Raw genomic sequence first — 18,774 nt, forward strand, 5'->3', positions numbered from 1 at the left:
GTGACTGCAACGCGTTTTCTGCCTCCCTGGACATGTTTTCTAAGACCTCTGTGGAGATGTGATTTTAAAAAATAAATAAATAAAAAACGGACCCACTGTTTCCACCCGTGTTGGCCCCTGGGGACTGAGTTGGGCACTTGGATTGGAGGGACAACCTTGTGCAGAGCACCATAAGGAATAGATGGGTCGAGGCCCAGCTAAGAATCCGAGATAGGCCCAAGAGGGTTGACCTTAAAAGTCATTCATGACACACTCATCCCCCTTCTGACCACACACTTGGACCGGGAACTGGGAAACCCAGGCCCCTAGAAGGGACTTTTTAGGATCATATAAAAAAGCCAGGGCTAGAATTTAGGTCTCCTGACTCTTCAATGGCTGCTCAGTGAGGTCCACAGGGTGAACCTGCCCTACTCGCTGATGATTTTAGCACACCTAATTGTGTGTCCCTAAGGTACCACCTGCCCCATGATATTTCAATGAGGGGAGAAAGGTGGTGATAGTAATTCCATTTCATAGACAAAGAGAGGGCTTTGTGCTAAGATAGCAGAGGAGAGACTAGGATAAAGCGCTCCTACTGGGATTAGACTTGAGATGGAACACACATTTTCAGTTTAATAGTTGTGACCTTGGGCAGATTGCTTCACCTTTTTGCATTTACTTTGCTATTTGTAAAATGGGCACCATTAACAATACCCAGAAGGGCAGGAAGATGGAGGGTGTGATCTAGTGAAGTGCTGGCTCATAGGAAGTTCTTTCTCATCCAGCCCAGGACTCAGCCTCCTCTTTTCCCAAGACATCCGAGTGTGCGGGGCGGCGGGTCGGGCCAGAGGCCGTCCCCTTTTCCCAAGGCCTGGGGCCTGCAACCTCCGACTGCCACGCAACTGCGAGCCCTTCAGTTGACAACGCCGGAGGGCGATCCCGTTGCTATGAGCGTTGCTGGGGAGGGGCCAAGAGGAGGGGCTCACTTCCGGGAGGCGTGCCACTAGTAACCCGGAAGCGGTAGGCAGTGCGGCGCTGTTTAAAGATGGCGGCGGAGGAACCTCAGCAGCAGAAGCAGGAGCCGCTGGGCCGCGACTCCGAAGGGACACGCGGAGGGGGGGACCCCCGGCCGGGCGGGCGGGGCGGGCCGAGGCCCGCGGCTTTTCTTCTTCGCGCCCGCCAGGGGCGGTGCCTGGGCCTCCCGGCCGACAGCTCAGCCCCCTCGGCGCCCGGCTCCCGGCACCTGAGCCTTCCAGACCCGGTCCTTGCAGTCAGGCCGAGGCCGAGGCCGAGATCCGGGCCTTGGCCTAGGTCTAGGCCAGGGCCCAGTTGCCTGCTTTCTCCAGAGCAGCCTCGCCCGATGGGCATCGAGTTACACCCGGCTCCGGAGCACAAAGGACTGGGCGGGCCGTTAGGGATGTCGGGGTGGCTGTGGGCTATGAGGGACCGCGGGTGGCAGGCCCTACGGGCCACGGCTGACTTTTCCGGTGGGAGCCCCCTCTTTTGGACTGCAACCCGTTTTCTGCCTGCCTGGACATGTTTTCTAAGACCTCTGTGGAGATGTGATTTTAAAAAATAAATAAATAAAAAACGGACCCACTGTTTCCACCCGTGTTGGCCCCTGGGGACTGAGTTGGGCACTTGGATTGGAGGGACAACCTTGTGCAGAGCACCATAAGGAATAGATGGGTCGAGGCCCAGCTAAGAATCCGAGATAGGCCCAAGAGGGTTGACCTTAAAAGTCATTCATGACACACTCATCCCCCTTCTGACCACACACTTGGACCGGGAACTGGGAAACCCAGGCCCCTAGAAGGGACTTTTTAGGATCATATAAAAAAGCCAGGGCTAGAATTTAGGTCTCCTGACTCTTCAATGGCTGCTCAGTGAGGTCCACAGGGTGAACCTGCCCTACTCGCTGATGATTTTAGCACACCTAATTGTGTGTCCCTAAGGTACCACCTGCCCCATGATATTTCAATGAGGGGAGAAAGGTGGTGATAGTAATTCCATTTCATAGACAAAGAGAGGGCTTTGTGCTAAGATAGCAGAGGAGAGACTAGGATAAAGCGCTCCTACTGGGATTAGACTTGAGATGGAACACACATTTTCAGTTTAATAGTTGTGACCTTGGGCAGATTGCTTCACCTTTTTGCATTTACTTTGCTATTTGTAAAATGGGCACCATTAACAATACCCAGAAGGGCAGGAAGATGGAGGGTGTGATCTAGTGAAGTGCTGGCTCATAGGAAGTTCTTTCTCATCCAGCCCAGGACTCAGCCTCCTCTTTTCCCAAGACATCCCGCTGGCTCCAGAGCATTCCCAGGCTTCTGGGAAATATTTTTAAAAAACAAGGAGAAAGGGGGTGTCAGAACTGGAAGAATGCACCTTGGCATAGGGCGGGCGCCACCACGCCCAAGAATGCACCTTGGAATGAACTCTTCTACCCTTTTCTTTTTTTAAACTGTAAGAGGGCATGTGTGCTTACTGAGAGAGATGTGGGGCGGGTGTGTGTGTGTGAGAAAGCACCCCTGTTGGGGGATGGTCACACTACAGTCCCTTCTCATCCATCTGCTGCCTTTTGGAATTCTGGGTGCATGCACATGTGCCCTACATGCTTCCCAAGCCACCAGGCCCAGGGTTTGAACTGTGTGGTTGGCCATATGGGATCCATCCACTTTAATTGCCATACCACAGGCTGGCCCTGTCCTCTTTATTTTCAGGACTGGAAATGCAAGTCCATAGGGGAAGGGACTTTGCAAAAATTACAAAGTTGGATTGGAACAGGGTGTCAGACTTATGCTTCCAGATTCCAAGCCTGCCCTCCTGGGTTGCTCTTGTCCCTGGCCTACCTGCCAGAAGTGGAGATGGCTGAGACCCACTGTAATCCTTGGCTTTTTTCTCTTTTTCTAGGTGTTAACTGTCTGGCCTATGATGAAGCCATCATGGCTCAGCAGGACCGAATTCAGCAAGAGGTGAGAGTCTGAAGAGGGTGAGGGAGGCAGTGGCTACTGATTCCCATGTGTGGTCATATAGGCCGGGCTGCAGGCCTTTTGTCTGTCTCTATTTTGGAAGCCCTTTTCTTTCCAGGGTAAGCAGGTACTGGGAGTCTTTCTGGAGTCACTGAGCCACTGGGTGACCAGACCAGCAGCCCCTTCTGTAGGTGTTCTGGCTGTTAGTCTTGGGTCACTCCATTCCCCTGCCAGAGCTTGATGGATTCCTGCCTCCTACAGATTGCTGTGCAGAACCCTCTGGTGTCAGAGCGGCTGGAGCTCTCGGTCCTATATAAGGAATATGCTGAGGATGACAATATCTACCAACAGAAGATCAAGGTGGGAGCCTGGCTGGAGGGGCAGGAAGAACCCTGGGGTTAGGGGCAGGAGGGTGCCCACTTCACACCTGCTCCTTTCTGGGTCTGGCTTCTGAGAGAGTAGGGTATTGGGGTACATTGCACTTGGCTGAAATGTGCATTCTCTGGATTCAAGAAGATCTTTAAGGACTGGCCCCATAGCCTAATGGTTAAGGGAGCCAGATCCCATATGGCCAGCCATGGTTCCATTCCTGGCAGTTTGAGACACTGGGCATGTGTGTGCGCCCCATATCCCAACAGAACGGAGAAACAGGAGAAAGAATTGTGGCATAACCATGGCCCATTGGAAGGTTCTTTGTTTGCCTCTGGCATGCACACTTTGCCAGTCAGGAAATTAAAAAAAAGACCTTCAGATCCAGTCTCTGCCAGTCAGCAGTGGTATCCTTGGCAAATGATTTCAGTACTGAGTCATGGATGTCCTCATCTGTAAAACAGGGATAATGACAGCATCTGCCCATAGGGCAGGGTAGGTTGTGAGGAGGAGGCAGGTGATGCTCCTGTGGGGCCAGATCCAGCTTGGATGGCCTATGAGCTAATGAAACCCCTTGCTCAGGGTTTGCCCTCCTCTTTCTATGAGGCCTGTGCAGAGATGAAGACTCTGGGTTTGGAACTCAACAGACCTGGGTTTGAGTCCTGGCTTCACCCTCTTCCAGCTGTGCGATCTTGGGCCATGCACTGAGCTTCTTGGCACCTCATTGGTTTTCTCTTCTCTGGGTACGGGTGTCTTCTGCCCCATGGGACAAGTATGAGGGTCAAGGAGATGGTGCTCTCCAGTGCTGAGCTCAGTGCTCGTGCCCAACTAGGGTGTGTAGTGGGATCTTACTCTCCCCATGTGATGACTGGGTTAACAGAATGGGATCCCCATTTCAGAGCCTACCTGTTACACTAGATCACCCCAGTGAAATCAACAGGATGGGCTTCACGTTCTTCTCATAGAGTAATTCAGCAAATGCTTGAATGTCTGGAGTGTGCAGTCTGTGTGAGAGTCTGCTTCAGTGCCCCCAATGCCCCTATTCTGTGTGCTGTGCCCAAGGCCACCTTTTCTGTCAGAGCAGATCCGTAACAGCAGAACCCAAGCAGGCCTTCATGCAGGCTTTGCTCCTGCATCTAAAGCCTCAACTGCAATCTCATTTCTCACCTCCATCCACCTCCCCACCCTTCCCTGAACTGTGTGATGAGTGGCTTAGCCTAGCATGCGTAGTCCTGACCTCCTCTGCCTACTGCTCACCAGCTTTCCCACCTCAGGCAACATTGGCTCTCGTGAGGATCAGCAGGGTAATGGATGTTGGCTCTTCTCAAAGTGCCTGGCACCGAGTGAGCTCAGGATGTAATGACAGCTGTTCCAGCAGCCACAGTGCTCTGTCTCTGTAGGCTAGTCAGTCAACGCTGCTTGCGAGCACACACAGAGGGCCAGGAGCTATTTTAGATGCTGGAGATGGGGTGATAACTAACACAAACTTCTACCCACCCGAAGTTCAGAGTGGAAAGAGACCAAAGAGGGCTAGAACAGGTGTTATGTCAGAAGGTGGCAAGTTCTATGCAGAGAAAAAGAGGACAAGAGACCAGAAGTGAGGGAGTAAGATGAAATTTGAGTAGTGAAAAGAGGCAAGAGAACAAGTCATAGGACGTCTGCAGACAGTACAGGCCGAGGACAGAGGGCACCCTGGTGCTTTGAGGCCAGCATCGAGGCCCATGTGTGACTAGAACAACATGAGGCACAGGAGCTGGTGTTACTGACAGGTGCGCGTGTGATGGGGTGTGGGGCAGTAAGACAAGTCTCTTGAGTGGAGTGGGGTGGGTCTGACAGGGCACTCTGGCCCTCTTGCTGCTGAGCTGAGTATAGACCGCAGGGGACAGGATGGAGGCAGGAGACTTTTGTAGGAAAACCTGCAGAAAGTGGGACCAGGTGGTAGAGCTGAGTAGGGAGAGGCTATTAGATTCTAGATACAGTGGACGGCGTGTCAGAAGGCCCTGCTGTCAGGTGCCAGTGAGGGAGGAGTCAACAATGACAGGCTTTTTGGTGTTAACAGCTAGAAGGCTGGAGTTGCAGTTCAGTGAGGCGGGGGAGACTACGTGAGGGTCAGGACTCAGCCATGCGGTGCCAGCTCAGAGGAAGGGTAGGGAGGAAGATGGATGTGAGGACTGAAATTGTACTTGAGGGCTGACACACAGGTGAGGATGAACACTTGGGGCATTTTAAATCCTCAGGACTGATGTCGTTGAGAGGGAGTGTAGCTGAAAGATAGAGGCTGTCCCGTGCACAGCCCTGTGCAGGTGCATGGTATGCAGTGGCAGGTGTTGGATGGGTGTCATGGTCGTCTTTTGGCAGGTGACACAGTATCTTGAGCAAGGGTGCTGGATGGTTTTGTGGCGACTCTGACCTCTGAGCCTAGAGAGATGAGTGGCGTGAGATGGGGGAAATCCATGAGGGGCGGATCTGCAGCCAGGTGGAGGGAGTGTCACAGTCAGTGACCTCTGTGCAGCTGAGGGACCTGCCAGAGCTTGACACGGAGGGGTGGGCTCAGGAGGGAGAACAAGCCTCCCACAGAAGTGGATTTGGTGAGCACGGAAAGCTCTTTGAGGAGGTTTGCTATCGAGGGCAGTTGGGTGCTGGCTAGGAAGGAGCGTCGAGGATTTCGCTTGACTTTTGAAAGCAAGCACTAGCGGTGTATTTCTGTGCTGGTGGGTCTAAACAGAAGGGGAGGAAAACTGATGATGCATGAGTGGGAGGCTTACTGGAACCAGGTCCTTGAGACCGAGCGAAGAGCAGCTTAGACAGCAGCCTGGACAGATCACCTGAGGGTCTAGAGAGGAAGGCGAGGGCACATGTGCTGATAGGAGCTGTGGAAGTTGTCAGTGAAAAGGGCACACACATGTGGTCTTCAGCTAAGAGAGGGAGGAGGACAGGGGCTAGAGGAGAGGGAGTCGAAGTGTGAATGGCTGTTGTTTGTGAGGTGCCCGGGCCCGGCAGCTCTGACAGCCCACCAGTGTGGGAAGGGGCAACAGACAGAGGAGATTTGTCTAATTTGGGGAGGGAGTGGGGGTAGATGGTGTCTGTGAGCAGGCAGGGAAGCATTGGGGGACACACTTTGTAGCCTGGGAGGGCTGCGGGCCTAGGCTTGGAGGTTGGGAACTGTTCTCAGTCTGGTGGGAGCTGGGCTCTGTGAGGCTGTGCAGTGGGGACCTCAGACACTTGCCTGAGGACTGGGGCTTGGCACCATGCCCCTGCCCTGGCTTGCTTGCTCTGAACTTTTTCGGAGTTGAAAGACTGGAAAAGCTGCACTGGTCAACAACAGTCATTTGTCCATTTTTATAAATAGCTCTGTGGACCCAGTAGCACAGCATGGACTACTTTGGTGATCCATGCAACCTATTTGTACATAAGTAACAGCCCCCTGAGGGGTCACTGGGCAGTGATCAAGTGACTCCTATCACCGCATCCAGCAGCCTCAGTTCAGGAGCCAAGGATGCCAGGGGGCTGCTTGCAGCGCAGTTGCCACCTGCTGTGGTGCGTCCATTGTCGGGGGGCATTTCCTGGGCCAGCCTGTTCTGGCCTGATGCTGACGGAGTGGGGCTGCCTCTCTGCAGGATCTCCACAAAAAGTACTCATACATCCGGAAGACCAGGCCTGATGGCAACTGCTTCTATCGAGCTTTTGGATTCTCTCACTTGGAGGCACTGCTGGATGATAGCAAGGAACTGCAGCGGTGAGGACGGTGGGCACCTGGGCACTGAAGGAGGTGGGTGAGGGCTCACCTGAGGGCTTGTGTGGCTCCTCCTTTTTCTTGATGACTAGGAGGTGCAGTTTCCCCTTAGGCCTGGTGAAACACTGAGTTCCTGCTTGGTGTTTCGTTCTGAGCTGGGGGCTGGCCTTGTTGACAGTGCAGACCAGGCCCTTGCCCTGGGCTGGCCTTTTCGGGCCCATGCTCTGCTGGCCAAGGAGCATGCTGGCCTCCCTTTTCCACCCTATCCCCAGGTTCAAGGCTGTGTCTGCCAAGAGTAAAGAGGACCTGGTGTCCCAGGGCTTCACCGAGTTCACAATAGAGGATTTCCATAACACGGTGAGCCCCACACCTGGGCCTGGGCCTGCCAAGGCTGGGGGGCTTGCCTGGTCCTGGTGGGGTGCCCTGTTCCCTCTTTATTCATCTTCCCTTTGTCACTTGTGGAGGCAGTTCATGGACCTGATTGAGCAGGTGGAGAAGCAGACCTCAGTAGCCGACCTGCTGGCCTCCTTCAACGACCAGAGCACCTCGGACTACCTGGTGGTCTACCTGCGGCTGCTCACCTCAGGCTACCTTCAGCGAGAGAGCAAGTTCTTCGAGCACTTCATCGAGGGGGGGCGGACTGTCAAGGAGTTCTGCCAGCAGGTGCTGCCCCTTCCTACTACTTGGAATGGGACCCTCCCACTTTTCTCCTGCTTGGGACAGTGATCATCTGGCCCTGGGTGGGGGTTGGCGACAGGGGTCGGTGGGCCCTGGGCTGGGGTTGGGTTGGGATCTGGCCTGACCCGCAGATGTGCCGTAGGAAGTGGAGCCCATGTGCAAGGAGAGCGACCACATCCACATCATCGCGCTGGCCCAGGCCCTCAGCGTCTCTATCCAGGTGGAGTACATGGACCGCGGCGAGGGCGGCACCACCAACCCGCACATCTTTCCCGAGGGCTCTGAGCCCAAGGTCTACCTTCTCTACCGGCCCGGACACTACGATATCCTCTACAAATAGGGCTGGCCCTGGCCTGCTGCCACCCTGCCTGCCCTCCCCTCTGCCAGGCGCTAGACATGTACAGAGGTTTTTTTTTTGTGGTTGTAAATGGTCATATTTCACTCCTCCCCGATTCCTGTTGCACAACCTTCCACGTTTTATTAAAGGGGATGCTGGTGGTGAGCCGCGTGTGTGCGTGTCCATGCCCTGCTGCTGCCCCCCTGGCTGCTGTGTGTCTGGCTGTCTTCCCCCCCAGGTGGGTTCCCTGCTTTCCACCTGCCCTCCAAGCTTCCTTACCAGGAGCAGTTTTGAGGGGCCAGGCCTGTTGGAAACCCCACCTGGTTACTCAGAGTTCTGCTTCTTTTCTTTTAAGGCCTACCTGCTCTCCTTAGTTAGCCCAGGGGCTTCCGTGGGAATCATGGAAAATCCTTGGGCCTTGTCCAGGGTTCCAGGGCTACCCACACCAAAGCTGCTCCCTCATAGCCCCTCCTCCACCTTACTGTCCTGGCCAGGACCCCAGCCCCTGGCTTTCTGCCCCCACCAGGGGTCTGTGTGGCTGGGGAGCCCTGGGTGGGGAAGGCCTTTGTGACAGTGGGGCCAGCTCAGGACTGGTGGAGCAGCTGGGCACCCTCAGTGTGCCCCCAGTGGTGCCAGCCTTCAACCCTGTGCTTGGCCCATGGTCCTCAGGTCTAGGCAGGGCTGGCCAGTCCCTGCTCTTACCCCACCCCCTTAGCCTCTGCCTGTGCCTGCTTTGCACCCCTTCTGCTTGAGCCATGGTGTGTGTGCATTGCCTGCCTTTTTGCCTTCACCTCTTTCTTCCCCGACCCCCACACATGAGGGGTCTCAGCCCCCAGGCTGTGAGCTCCTTGGGGGCAGGCCCTCAATAAATGTGAAGTGCTGCTGCTGCCTCGCTGTGGGCCTGTGCCTCCACCCGCCTGACTCACCAGAGCTATGGCCAGCTCCCTTAAGCCAAAGCGTCTGTCCAAGGACCCTGGTCCAGGCCCCAGGATGTCCCTCTCACCCCAGCCCCAAGCCAGTCAGAGCTCAGACAGTGAGAGCTGGGACGAGGTGGTCTTTATTAGGAGGCTTCTTGGTGGTGGGCTACTTGGAAAGAGTAGGGTCGCCAGGCTGCAGGCTTCAGTGAACTCTCAGAGCTGGGAGCGAGGCCCTGCAGGCCCAGGGGAGTCTGAGGGCAGAGTAGACATCAGGGCTGTGGATTTCCCTCCACCTCCCAACTGCCTCCCTGGCTTCCCTTGGCTCCCTGCTTGGGGGTGAGCAGGGCAAGCGGGAGTGTTAGTGGGCAGGAGTTAGTCTAGGGCAGCCACACCTTGGGCCAGGCCCTGCTTACCAGTCCTGGTCTGGGTGGGCTGCAGGGAGCCTCAGGCTGGAAGGCAGAGGAGAGTGAGAACCAGCCTGCTGAGGGTGGGCATGGAGGGGGCGGGAGAGGAAACTGGCTGTGGGGTGGGCACCACGGGAGTGGGGCAGGCACCTACCCACAGGGAAGTAGTGGGGGAGCCGTTTTCGGTAGATGTCCTCGTCCTTCTCGAGAAACACGCAGATGACCAGCCGATCCACCTGCACCACGGGTTGCTCAGCACGGCAGGGGTCCCCACAGCTGGGCTCCACCTCATCACTGCCCTGCCCCTGCAGGTTGTCACCTGCCTTGTCCTGGGGGTGCTAATGGCCCTGAAAGAGCTCACTCCATACCCTTCACAGAAGTGCTTCAGGGATGTTCTGCCACCCCCTTCTAGCTGCCACCAGGTAACCTGGGTGCAGAAGGAACAGACCCAGAGGAGTGGGCCTGCCTGACACCACCCTAACTCTAGCTCAGGCAGGGCTGGCTAGCCAGAGTGATGCATCCCTTCACCCCACCCACCCTCAACCAGGCCCAGGTCCCACCTTGTCCTTGTGCTGCTCCAGCCACTCGCGCAATGCTGCCAGCACTACCTCAGCCGCCGCCTCATTGGGGTAGCCTGGGAGGGGTGGGGGCTGGGGTGAATCTAGTGGTTCCCTTGTCTGGGGGGGGGCTCGCCCCGCCCACTGCCCTGCCTACCCTTCCCCCCCCTCCGCATCTGGGCCGCTCACTGCTGGCCCCACTCACCAAACACGCCGGTGGAGATACAAGGGAAAGCCTGGAGAGCAGGTAGAGAGGGGATTGGGGACATAGTCACTCTGCGCTCTGCTTCCGCCCACCTCCACCCCGTGGGCCAACGTGGCCACTCCCCTGCCTTTGGGAGCCCCTCACCGCTGAGCGTAGCCGATGCTCCAGCAGCAAGTTGAGGCTGTTCAGGTAGCAGCTGCGGAGCTCCGTGGCCTGGCTGGCACTGGGCTCTCCGTGGACAATGGGCCCCACCGTGTGGATGACATCTGGGGGGGCGACGGGGTCAGGTCAGCCAGGGTCTCTGCGCGGTCCTCTCCTCTCTCCCGGCCCTGCCAGCCTGAGCTGAAGCAGAGCAAGAAACGGCCTCACCCCTTCCCTAAGTTCTGAGACTTCCCCAGAAGGGCCCCACCCACGTACGTGTGTGCCCCGACCTTGCACACGTGCACACTGAACGGCATGCCTGCAGCTCTACAGAGGTAGACAGGCCGTACCGCGCTCCCTCGGCAACGGAATGGGCTCGCTGAGACCTGGGCACAAGTGGGTGCTCGAAGGCTTTGCCTCCATAGCTCTTAGCCTCCCTCAGGTCCCAGTCCCTTCCAAGCCTCCACCCTCCCTCCCTTACACAACCCCCACACAGCCCACCTCACTGGCTTCTTGGGGTGTGTGAAGAGGGGCCAAGTCCTGGCAAATAAGGTTGAGATGTGCTCCCTAGGGGGGTCCCCAATTCTGAGGGGGCTGCATGGGAGTGGGGGTGTCGGGGACTCACACTTGGCTGGCAGCCGATAGCCGCCCGTTATCTTGGCCTTGCCCGTCTCACAGCTCTGCAGGGTCCGGCACTCGTCGGTGAGCAGGGGTCCGGCGGCCCGGTGAATGCAGCCGTCCACTGTGGGGGAGAGGATTCCTTGGCCTCTCGCGTGCGCGAGGGTCAAGGGTGATAATTCCGCTTTGTAGAGGAGAGGGCTGCGGGACAGCGGCTGCACCCGCCCAAACCCGAGAAGCCTCCATCTGTGCTAGGAAACACCAGGCACTGCGCCTTCCGCACCGCTCCAATCACCTCTGCCCCTAGTCCTATCACATCTGGGGAAACAGGTCCAGACAGGGGTCGGAGTTGGCCCTGGCGGGAAGTGGCGCTGGGCGGCCGGCAGGGGGCGCGGCCGGTCCACCCGGTTCCTTCCCCGCAGCTCCGCAAGGGACCGGGTGGGGCTCTGGCCTCCGGTGGTGGAGGTGGCTGGGGAAACTGGTTCGCTGGGGAAACAGGTTCATCGTGGCAGCAACCGCAGCGAGTTGGAGCGACCAGCTGCCCAGGTCTCGGCCTCCGCCCAGGCCTCAGCGTCAGGTGCAATTTCAAGGCCCACTTCCCAAGGACCACCACGCCCACACGGCCTCTGCAAGTTCTAGAATCCATGTGCAGATGAGAAAATCGAGGATACCTAATCACAAGTGGCAGATCCAGCCCAGGGCCTGAGCTTGGCTTTTCTAGCCCCTTCCTTAAGCCAAGCAAAGGTGAACCTGGCCTTGGTGCCAGAGCGGGCAGGAGTCTCTGGCCAGACAAACCCCTGCTAGTTAACGAGTTGCCTCGTTAGTGCATTCACTTTAATTGGCCAGGCCTGGGCTTGTTTATCTGCGAGTGGCTCCAGGGCCTCTGGAGGGACCCTGGAGACCCAAGCCCAGATAAACAACTCTGGGCTGGGCGGGAGGCAGGAAGGAGGTGTTCCTGCTGCCCACCTCATCAGGCCAGAGGACTGAAGTTCAGCCTGCCCAGCCCTTCTGCACAGGGACTTGCAGTGAACCCTTTCTCCCAGAGCATCCACCTTCCCCAGAAGAAGAGCCAGGGGCTGGCCTTAAGAACATGACCGGGCAGGTCCAGCTGCACCGAAGGCCTATACCAGGAGCTACTAGGGTTCCTGGGATGCTCATATGCTAGACAGCAGGAAAGGACTGTCACTTCCCCATTTTACAGACAACAAAACAAGGCTCCTCCTTCATCACCTCCTTCCAGCATCTTGGCACAGGCCCAGGACACCAGCTGGACCACCCCCCTCTTTCTTCTGCTGTTTTCTCTTCTGCCCTGAGGGGCCCAATTAAACCTAATTGCAACTTCACTTGGTGCTGTCACCAGGCGATTTCCCCATTTCCACAAGTGCCAGAGGTGTGGGTGGAGATGTAGGTAGGGAGTTGGGGGAACCCTGGAAGTGGCTCAGGACTGAATCTTTCCTGCCCCCACCTCCTCTAAGCAAGAATAAAGGCAGCTACAGCCCATGGGGAGGGGCTGAGAATCAGACCCAGGGAAGCGCCCTGAGCCACCTGCGTGTCCAGGTCCTGCAGTGTGGGTGTCCAGCCTGGAGTGCACTGCGCAGGTGTGCGGTGTGTCTGCTCTGCGTGGGGTTGCTGCGAAGCACCCGGTGCAGTGTGCGACACCGGGAAAGCGCAACTGAGCAGCCTGAGCTCAAGTCCCCACTCTGCCAGTCACAGATAGGTGACCCAGATAGGTGACACCCCTTAATGTCCCTGGGACAATAGTAGTACCCACCTAGGGCTGTCAGAAGGGCTGGTTTTTTTTTTTTTTTTTTTGAGAGGTTTTTTCGCTATAGGGCGCGTGTGCTCGCCAGACAGAGAGAAACATAGAGACAGAAAGCGAGAAATCACCCCCCAGGGGGGATGGTCACGCCGCAATCCCTTCTCTTCCATTCTCCTCTCGGGATCTTGGACACACACGCACACGTGCCCGGCGTGCCCGGCGTGAGTTTTAAGCCACCAGGTCCGGGACGCGAACTGCTGTCAACTACGTGGGAGTCCAGCGACATAGCCATTATGCTAACTGCTGGTTCCCCAGAAGGGCTGTTTTTGTAACAGGTATAAGCCTTCGAGTGGCATGAGTGAAGGCACTGCGAATGTTTGGTGGTTTTTTTCTTCCAGTTTTTGCAATAAGGTGGGTGTGATCGCCAGAGAGAATGGCAGAGAGGGAATGTGAATCACCCCCCTAAGGGGGGCCATGCTGCAATCCCTTCTTCTCCATCCTCCTCTTGAGATTTTGGGCCCGCATGCCCATGCATGTAGCGTGATATTTTTTCTTTCCCTTTTTTAAAAATTTTTTAAAATTTTATTTATTATTATTATTTTAATTTGCTATAGGGCACATGCACTCTCCAGAGAGTGACAGAGAAAGTGAGAAAGCAAACTGTTAGGTCCAAGACTTGAACTGCAGTCAGCCATGTGGGAGTTCAGTGCCCTAACCACTATGCCACCTGCTGCCACCACCCACATGATTTCAACCCACCAGGTCTGGGACTTGAACTGCAGTCAGCCATGTAGGGTCCTGTGCCTTAACCACTACACCACCTACTGGCCCAGGTTGCTTTTTTAAAAATAAAACTTTATTTAATGTTCAGTTATTTATTTGACCAGAGAGGGACAGAGTGAGAGGGAAAGTGAGAAAGCAAGCTGCCTGGTCCAGGACCACAACTGTGGTCAGCCACATGGGAGTCCACTGCCCTTAACCACCATGCCACCTGCTGGCCCCCTGGATTGGTGTTTCTATGACAGTGTGACAGTGTGGGTATGTCTGGGTACTGGACACTGGAGTGTGGTGGGAGGTGGGTGTACAAAGGGTGATCGCAGTGTATGGGTGTGAGTCAGCTCTCCTGGGAGCTGTCTGCCATCTCTAGGTGCTAACAGGCTGTGGGTGACCTTGGCCCACTCCAGGGGCCGTGCGGAAGTAGCGCTCTGTGAGCTGCGTGTTGCGGGGACTTAATGTTTCCTGCAGAAGTGCACAGGCCTGCAGCCAGGCCTTCAGGGCTGACCTGGGGGCACGAAGGAAGTGGAGTTGGAATCCCTAGCAGAGGCCGCTGGCTGGCCCTACCAGGAGTTTCCACCACAGAGCCAGGGCCGTGTGACTGTTACAGGCGCCCAGGAGAGGGTCCCCCAAAGCTGAGCTGGGGGGACAGGCCCTGGGCCCCACGCTGTCCTGCAATCCTCCCCAACAAGCAGAAGTATAGACAGGCCCTGGCATTCAGTCTCGGCAGTCTAGGCCCCTCCTGCCTGCCAGCCACCCCTCCCTGTCCATACACCATCCATCTTGTTCTCTCCCAGCCCTGAGTGCAGAGACCCCCAACCCTGCTGTCCAAGGGGCGTCCCGCACACACGTGATCCCTGAAGGGCATCCCTCCACACACTACCTGTAGCTTCCCTGACTCTGTCCTGGCTCTTACTTTGGCTAAGCTGAGCCCTGGGGCAACAGAGGAAAGCCCTGGCCCTGACCCCTGGAGCTCCCCGGTGAGAGGTGGAGTGTCCCCAGTTCATGCCAGCTATCCACCCGCAGTCTCCTCCTCAGGCCCCTTAGCAACCAAAACAAGCCTCCGGCCTCGATCCCCACTCCTACCTGAGGTAGCGGAAAACGTGGAGTCTCTCCTAGGGAGGCTGAGCCCCCTGAGTGGTGGGGCCTTCCTCGGATGTCTCTCTCTCTCTCCTGCATCTTTCTCCATTTGTGGCCAGAAGACTGTCCCTAAGGCCACTCTGCCTCCTCCATGAGCCCTGCTAAGGTTCAAATGTTCTCCAAGCTTCATGTGTTGCAATTTGGTTGCACCATGAGGAGACTTAATCTGATTATGGTGTTGAAAGGTGGGGTCAGGGGCCTGCAGGTGGCATGGTGGTTGGGGCACTGGCCTCCCACATGGCTGACTATGGTTCGGGTCCCAGATCTGACAGCTTGCTTTCTCATTTTCCCTTTCTCTCTCTGTCCAAATAAAAAACACATTAATTAATTAATTAATTAATTAATTAAAAATTCTTAAAAAAAAAATAAAAAGAAAGGTGGAGCTCTCAGGAAGTGCCGAGGCACCAGGGTGAGGCCTCTATGGTTGAGTTCTGTTGGGTTTATAAGAAGGATTTTTTTCTTTTTAGGTTTTAGCATAGGGTATATGTGCTCACCAGAGAGAGAGAGAGAGGGAAAGTGAGAAATCACCCCCTTCAGGGAGGAGATGTCCACACTGCAATCCCTTCTCCATTCTCCTCTCGGGATTTTGAGTAAGTACACACATGTGCCTGCTGTGATTTTCAAGCTGCCAGGCCCAGGACTTGAACAGCAATTGACCTTGTGGGAGTCCAGCTTCTTTTTTTTGGAAAGGTTTTTTTCGCTATAGGGCGCATGCGCTCGCCAGACAGACAGAGAGACAGAGAGACAGAAAGCAAGAAATCACCCCCCAGGGAGGATGGCCACGCTGCAATCCCCTCTCCTCCATTCTCCTCTTGGGATCTTGGGCACACACGCACACGCGCGCAGCGTGAGTTTAAGCCACCGGGTCCGGGACTCGAACCGCGGTCGACTGCGTGGGAGTCCAGAAACATAGCCATTATGCTAACTGTTGTGGTCCCAAGGAAGTCCAGTATATAAGCAGTTTTTGCCTTAGGGCATGTACACTCGCCAGAGTGAGAGAGACAGAGACAATGAGAGGGAAAGTAAGAAATCACTCCCTGGGAGGATGGCCACACTGCAATCCCTACTCCTCCCTTCTCCTCTCGGGATCTTGGGCACACACACGCACTTGGTATGGTTTTCAAGTCACCAGGTCTGCGACTCAGAGTCATCCGGATAGGAGTCCAGTGGTGTAACTGCTACGCCATCTGCTGGCTACCATAGGAGGTTCTTTTTTATTTTTTTTTGGAGAGGTTTTCGCTATAGGGCGCGTGCACTCGCCAGACAGACAGAGACAGACAGAGAGACAGAAAGTGAGAAATCACCCCCCAGGGGGGATGGTCACTCCACAATCCCTTCTCCTCCATTCTCCTCTCGGGATCTTGGGCACGCACGCACATGCGCCCGGCGTGAGTTCTAAGCCACTGGGTCCGAGAGGCGAACCGCGGTCGACTACGTGGGAGTCCAGCGACATAGCCATTGCGCTAACTGCTGGTTCCCCATAAGTAGGTTCTTAAGGAGAGGGAACAAGACCGGTAGAGACACGCGCGGCCCTCTGCCTTGCCCTGACACAGAAGGTGCCAGCACCACGCTCTCATCTCCTGCGCCTCCCGAACCGTGCAGCAAGTAACCCTCTCTCCTGAACGGCCCAGCTGCAGGTATTCTGTTACAAACAACACAAGAACTGGAACAGGCCCCCTCCTCCGTCCCCTCCAGCTTCCTCAGATCTGGCTCTTCAATGTCAGCCACAACAGCCCTCTCATCAAGCACCTGCCAGCACACGTCACACCCATTGTCCTATTCGCTCTTCACAGCCACTCTTAGAGGGGTTCTTGTTTCTCCTGCTTTAGAAGAAGACATTGAGGCACAGAAAGGGAAGCGTACCCAAGACCACACAGCTGGAAGGAGATCCCAGGTGCAGGCCTGTCCAAGAGCCTCCTCTCTCCCTTCCCACCCAGAACCTCCCCACCCTCACCGCTGTCTGAGGCCAGGGTGTGTCTGGCTCCTGGGGAGGCACTGGTGGTGCCTGCCCACTGGGCTTCCCCGCCTCTGCAGTCTGGGTCCCGGCCCCTCCCCACAGCAACACGTCCCCTCCCTGCAGAGGAACTATTCCTGGGGACTGAGGCCACTCACGTCAGTTATTTCTACATGGTATGTGTGTTTATATTTAATTTCCCCCTTATTTATGATAGAACTTGTGCAGATGAGAGAGGAGCGCCTTCACATGGTCATGTCACATGACCTGTCCTCCAGCTGGGGCCTGGATCCCGGCCCAGCGTGCCGTGAGACCGTGGGATTCTGGGGGCCAGGGGAGCCAGGCTGTTTCAGGTTGACAGGGCCAGGGAGCCATGCGGTTGCCCTGTGGGACCTGCTCCCTGAGCAGCGCATCACGGCTACCCCAGTGAGCTCTGGGCTGCCCCCACCCCTGGCTGGCTGCTACCCCATCCCACCAGGCTCTCTCTTTTTTTAAAAATTATTATTTATTTAATTTTATTTATTCATTCATTTATTTTATTTTGACCAAAGAGACAAGAGAGAGAGAGAGAGAGAGAGAGAGAGAGAAAGGGAGAAAGGAAGTCGCCAGTTCTGGGACTCGAACTGTGGTCAGCCACGTGGGAGTGTCCAGCACCTTAACCACAATGCCACTTGCTGGTCCCCCGCCAGGCTCTCTTGAAGACCCTCGCTCTCCTACTCCTTCCTGAGCCCTTTGTCCCCAGGCCCTCCTCTGAGGTGCTGCCCTCTGGGGGACATTGCCTGACTGGCCGGCAGCCCTGAGAGCCCCTTCTCAGCCCCGGGCTCCCCCCAGCCTCTACCGTCCGCAAGGCTCAGGCCTGTCCCTGCTCGAGAGACCCCGCAGCACAAGCCTGCCCTCCTCATGCTCCCCCCACCCCCAGGCATAGCCTCCGTGGAGGAATGCTGCAGAAGGAAGGCAGGTGGCCAGGGATGACCCAGGCCCTGGGCATATCTGGGGACAGGCGGGGCAGAGCCAGGGCCTCCCCAGGGCTGCGGAGGGCGGCAAGCATCTCCGGCGGGCCTTCGCCAAGGCACTGAGGGTGTGTTGGCCGCTATTTAGGGTACTGTAATATTCATGAAGGGAAGATTAGATATTTAAATTTATTCAGCAATAAATGCGTCTCAGTGGGGGAGCATTCCTCATGCTAAACAAACAAGCAAGTAGGGGCTAATTAATTATTTACAGGAACATGGGGAGGCCCGTGGCCTCGGGGACGAAGAGGGCAGCTGTGCCCCTGCCAGAGGGCAGGACGCCCTGACCAGCCCTGGGCCTCTCCCTTGACCCCTTCCGCCGCTCAGCCCCCTGTGTGCCTCCTCCTAGGACTTCTCTCCCCAGAAATCCCAGTCACAAGGTTGCTTGCTGGTGGCTTTGGGCAGGTCACTTAACTTCTCTGAGTATCAGATGCCTGGCCTCAAGAGAATTGTGGGGAGCACTGAGATAGACTGGGAGGCGGCCTGGGGGTGGGAGACGGCGCCAGAGGGAATTAGCAACTTGTCCAAGGCCTCCTTTGAGGAGCAGCAGAAACTAATTCGCCCTCCTTTTACTGAAGTCGAGACGAAGGCTCAGAGAGGCAAAGCAGCCTTCTCAGGGCCATGCAGCCCTCACCCCTGCTCCTGATCTTCCTAGGCTCCCATGTCTCCAGGGCAGGGGCACAGGCTAGATCCCTGGGCGGAGCAGGGCTGGGGCTGGCCTGCCTGTCTTTGGCCTATCCCTGCCTCCCCAAGCTGCTGAGGGCCTCTCTGACCCAACCGGACACATTGCCAGGGTGGAGAAGGCCTGGAGGAGCCTGAGCAGGGTTCCTTGGCCAGGGTCACCCCAACCTGGGCCAGGCAGTAAAAAGGAACAGGCAGGAAGGGCTGGTGAGAGAGAGGGCCTGGGGAGCGGGAGGACAGAGGGGGTGCCTCTCAGCCCTGGAAGGAACAGGGTCCGTGACCTAGGGATCTCTCCCAACCTAGACTTCTCACCCCGCTGGCCCCAGGTGATGGGCACAGGCCTGGGCAGAGTTCACACCGGCCACACTTTGGTACAACCTGCAGCTGCTGCCTGGGCCCCCAGGCACCCGGGCACCCTGGTTTCCCTCCCTGGGGAGCTATAGGGCCGACATATGCCAGGGTGAAAGCGGCCAGGCCCTGCTGGGAAGATGGGGAAACTGAGTCCCCGAGAGGGAACCAGCCTGCGTCAGGAGCAGGCTCAGCTGC

At 56.5% G+C, this 18,774-nt stretch overlaps 2 protein-coding genes across 3 annotated transcripts in view; one reads left to right on the forward strand and one right to left on the reverse strand.

Moving 5' to 3' along the window:
• The window catches only part of OTUB1 (OTU deubiquitinase, ubiquitin aldehyde binding 1), an 8,844-nt gene extending 611 nt beyond the window's left edge, over positions 1–8,233 (forward strand). Inside the window, exons 1-7 of one of the 2 annotated variants that reach the window (XM_006149812.3) lie at positions 982–1,082; positions 2,893–2,954; positions 3,213–3,311; positions 6,938–7,056; positions 7,326–7,410; positions 7,522–7,716; positions 7,874–8,233. In XM_006149812.3, coding sequence (XP_006149874.1) covers positions 1,025–1,082; positions 2,893–2,954; positions 3,213–3,311; positions 6,938–7,056; positions 7,326–7,410; positions 7,522–7,716; positions 7,874–8,071 — 816 coding nt within the window. In that variant the 5' untranslated portion in view covers positions 982–1,024 and the 3' untranslated portion in view covers positions 8,072–8,233. Of the gene's footprint in view, positions 1–981; positions 1,083–2,892; positions 2,955–3,212; positions 3,312–6,937; positions 7,057–7,325; positions 7,411–7,521; positions 7,717–7,873 lie in introns of those variants that run through there. The other variant, XM_006149813.3, reaches the window with a different exon arrangement.
• An 872-nt stretch (positions 8,234–9,105) lies between these two features.
• MACROD1 (mono-ADP ribosylhydrolase 1) overlaps positions 9,106–18,774 on the reverse strand; it is a gene marked incomplete at its 5' end in the record, with an annotated part of 187,195 nt that continues 177,526 nt past the window's right edge. Inside the window, 7 exon segments of the mRNA XM_014588329.1 lie at positions 9,106–9,236; positions 9,399–9,463; positions 9,544–9,625; positions 9,950–10,023; positions 10,152–10,182; positions 10,296–10,417; positions 10,918–11,034. Coding sequence (XP_014443815.1) covers positions 9,129–9,236; positions 9,399–9,463; positions 9,544–9,625; positions 9,950–10,023; positions 10,152–10,182; positions 10,296–10,417; positions 10,918–11,034 — 599 coding nt within the window.

This window comes from Tupaia chinensis, unplaced genomic scaffold (genome assembly GCF_000334495.1).
Source record: "Tupaia chinensis unplaced genomic scaffold, TupChi_1.0 Scaffold000273_1, whole genome shotgun sequence".
Lineage (NCBI taxonomy): Eukaryota > Metazoa > Chordata > Mammalia > Scandentia > Tupaiidae > Tupaia > Tupaia belangeri.